The 2812-nt window shown below is 28.8% G+C and overlaps 1 protein-coding gene across 1 annotated transcript; it reads left to right on the forward strand.

Annotated features, from left to right (window-relative positions):
* The first annotated feature begins 253 nt into the window (after positions 1-253).
* On the forward strand, positions 254-2001 carry LOC134267855 (protein draper-like). The gene is made up of 5 exons (XM_062750066.1): positions 254-347; positions 435-487; positions 570-701; positions 1565-1688; positions 1808-2001. The coding sequence occupies exons 1-5, from the start codon at positions 271-273 to the stop codon at positions 1842-1844; spliced, it is 423 nt and encodes a 140-aa protein (XP_062606050.1). The 5' UTR covers positions 254-270; the 3' UTR covers positions 1845-2001.
* The last annotated feature ends 811 nt before the right edge of the window (positions 2002-2812 follow it).

Below are 2812 nucleotides of genomic sequence, written 5' to 3' on the forward strand. Positions count from 1 at the left end.
ATTTATAAATCTTGATGGGTATTTTATTTTGTTTTCATTTAAATTGAAATTAATTAAAATATTAGTTTTATCCTGGTACAAAATTTAACAATTAACCCTGGCTCTAATTTCGCAATCATTTTGAATTGAAATGATATATTCAAAGGCCATGAAACTGTAATCGACTCAAAAAGGAAATATTCCGCAAAATAGCTTTGATAAATCTATTTTATGTGAAAAGAACTTTTATTTGAAAAAATGAGATTTCTAGCATGTACTATTTTATTCATCATGCTGATGCTGAAGCTAGCTTTTCTGCAATTCTCTCCAAAAAACCCTGAATGTATAGATAATGCTGGCTTTGATATGTAAGTTTTTTTTGCCAATTGCTGGGAATTATTTGTAAATGCTTTCATTTGAGATGGAAGATTAGAATTCATTTTAACCCATTTTAGAGTGAGAAAAAGATGCTGTGCTCATTATAGAACTATTGGATTGAGATGTTTCCGTAAGTATGAATTACTGTTTCTATAACTGACTTATTTTGTTCAAATAAAAATGAATTTCCTAATATAGATTTATTTTTGTAGCTTGCATAGGATCCTTTGGAATAGAATGCATGCAAAAATGTCCAGAAGGGTTTTATGGTGTTCAATGCGCAGAAGTGTGTTCTTGTACCAAATGTAACAAAACAACTGGTGATTGCTTCAACAAAACAATGAGTTAGAGTTTTGTGCTTAATTTTAATTAATATATTAAACTCAACACTTTCAATTATTTAGAAGTACATTGTATTTTGATGTCTATCAACATCTTAACTTAATATGTATACTTTTATATGAATACTTTTATATATCATGTCGACTAAAATAATTGAAATTTTAGACCTTTAATATCTGCCTTTATAGGATAATGAAAATCTTGCTATATTAGAATAGCTGTTTTAAAAGATATTAGTCAATAGGATGAGACTTCGCATTGTCTACAACCCCCCTACCCTGTTTTCCAATCATGATATGGACCTTTCGGTAAGAAGTGCTTATCCCTCCATGACGTCTGGTCCCACCTTTGATGCTTTAGAGATCACGAGTCGTATGTTTGCGCTGCTTCTGATTTTTATTGTTTGAATGGACTGTTCAAACTGATGTAACCTGAATTTCAACAACTTGTTTAAATTCAGCATTTGGTAAATTCCATGGTCGTATTAATGATCTTGTCAGTAAAGAACCTATCATAGGGTTATTTTTTGGATGACCTTTTTCATACACCAATTGTTTAGCCTTATAATACTTTTGACAACGGAATGTTTCGTCCACCTGATCAATTCACAGAGCGTGTGACTGATCTTACTTCCGGAAATTTCACTTGTTGTTATTTTCACCCTTTTCAATTCGCTGTGATCTTTTCCCCTGGAATAGAAAAATGAAAACATTTTATGTTATATGTTCGATTTTTTTTTATTTGTAAGGTCAATGTGTTCATTAATGAAGAATAAATAAATTTTAAAACATAGTACCGACAGATGTTAATATAACTAGTATATTTATCGCTAGAACTCAAAATATTGACTTTTTTCATTTTATAGCTTCAACAGAAGAACCACACAGAAACAGTGAATCCCAAATAATATCAATATTAAGTGGAGTAGGATTAGTTTTGGGAGCAGTTGTAATAATTATTCTGTTCCTCTTTTCATACGTAATGAACAGGTAAAGTTTCTTTGTTTATCATTGAACAATTTGTTAATTTCACACAAATGTTTCAACTAATAGACAATATATACTTACAGAAGCTTTTGTTTTTAATATTTTTGTACATTCTCACACAGAAAACTCAAGATTAAAAATGGCTTGTACCAAGAGTAAAAAGAAAATTGCAACGATGAAAATTCGCAATATTATAGTTCCATTGAAGATCATGTATATCAAGAATGAGGACATTTTAGGGTCATAAAACTTGAAAATCGAATCGAGAATCAATTTTAACAATAATGTTAATATAACTGTAATATATAATTATATACACTAGTTTCTTTATGATAATGTTTTTTCGTATCCTCATTAATATTTTATTATTTTTTTTTAGGTATACAGGCTCATTTTAAAAATCTGTATCACTTATTTTATACTATCAATTAGGAATCAGATTGTTTTTGCAGTTTTATAAAACCTCATTTGTTCCTGTAGTGTTGTTATTTAAAACACCAATAGAAGTCTTCAAATATATCACAATATAAAATATATTTTATGTTCCTTTGTTATTAATGCAAGACCGAAGCGAAGTCAACTGAGCTAGTTTTTTGATGGATTAAAAGAAAATAACAACAGTAATGAAAGTGAAAAAATGTCATTTATTGAAATAAATGACACAAAACAAAAAATAAACATATTAAAGGGGTCAGACAAGACTAGAAAAAACTTGGAAAGAACATAAAAATCTCTGGTATCATATTATGCAATCTATCCCCCTAAATTAGATAAAGCATCAAACAGACACTGATATACCTGCCATCAAAAAGGGTGGGGTAAAAGAAAATAAGCGCCACAATCCAATTGCAAATTATTTCATCTTTCAAAGAATTTTGACTTAAATTTTTTGAGTCATTAGGGCAGACACATACTTTGGTATACTAATATACGAATGAATTCATTATTGTTTGAACTCTAAAAAATACATAAAAATATTTACTCATGGCCATGTCGTTAAGTCATGAAGACAACCAGGGGATTGAATTGTTATAAATGACGACGGATCTTCTTTGAATTCCTTTTGTTTAATTAATTTTTTAAAATCTATCTAAATAATGTAATACTTTGAAAGTTAAAAATCGTAT

Source organism: Saccostrea cucullata, unplaced genomic scaffold (genome assembly GCF_032062105.1).
Source record: "Saccostrea cucullata isolate Sc308-1 unplaced genomic scaffold, CSIRO_AGI_Scuc_v1 ctg8310, whole genome shotgun sequence".
In the NCBI taxonomy this organism is placed as follows: domain Eukaryota; kingdom Metazoa; phylum Mollusca; class Bivalvia; order Ostreida; family Ostreidae; genus Saccostrea; species Saccostrea cuccullata.

Excerpts from the sequence above, each read along its gene's own strand:
- LOC134267855 (XM_062750066.1), top strand. The coding sequence starts at position 271 with ATGCTGATGCTGAAGCTAGCTTTTCTGCAATTCTCTCCAAAAAACCCT. Across the intron at positions 488-569 it reads TATTGGATTGAGATGTTTCC|CTTGCATAGGATCCTTTGGA; the intron begins GTAAGTATGAAT and ends TTATTTTTGTAG. Across the intron at positions 1,689-1,807 it reads TTTTCATACGTAATGAACAG|AAAACTCAAGATTAAAAATG; the intron begins GTAAAGTTTCTT and ends ATTCTCACACAG.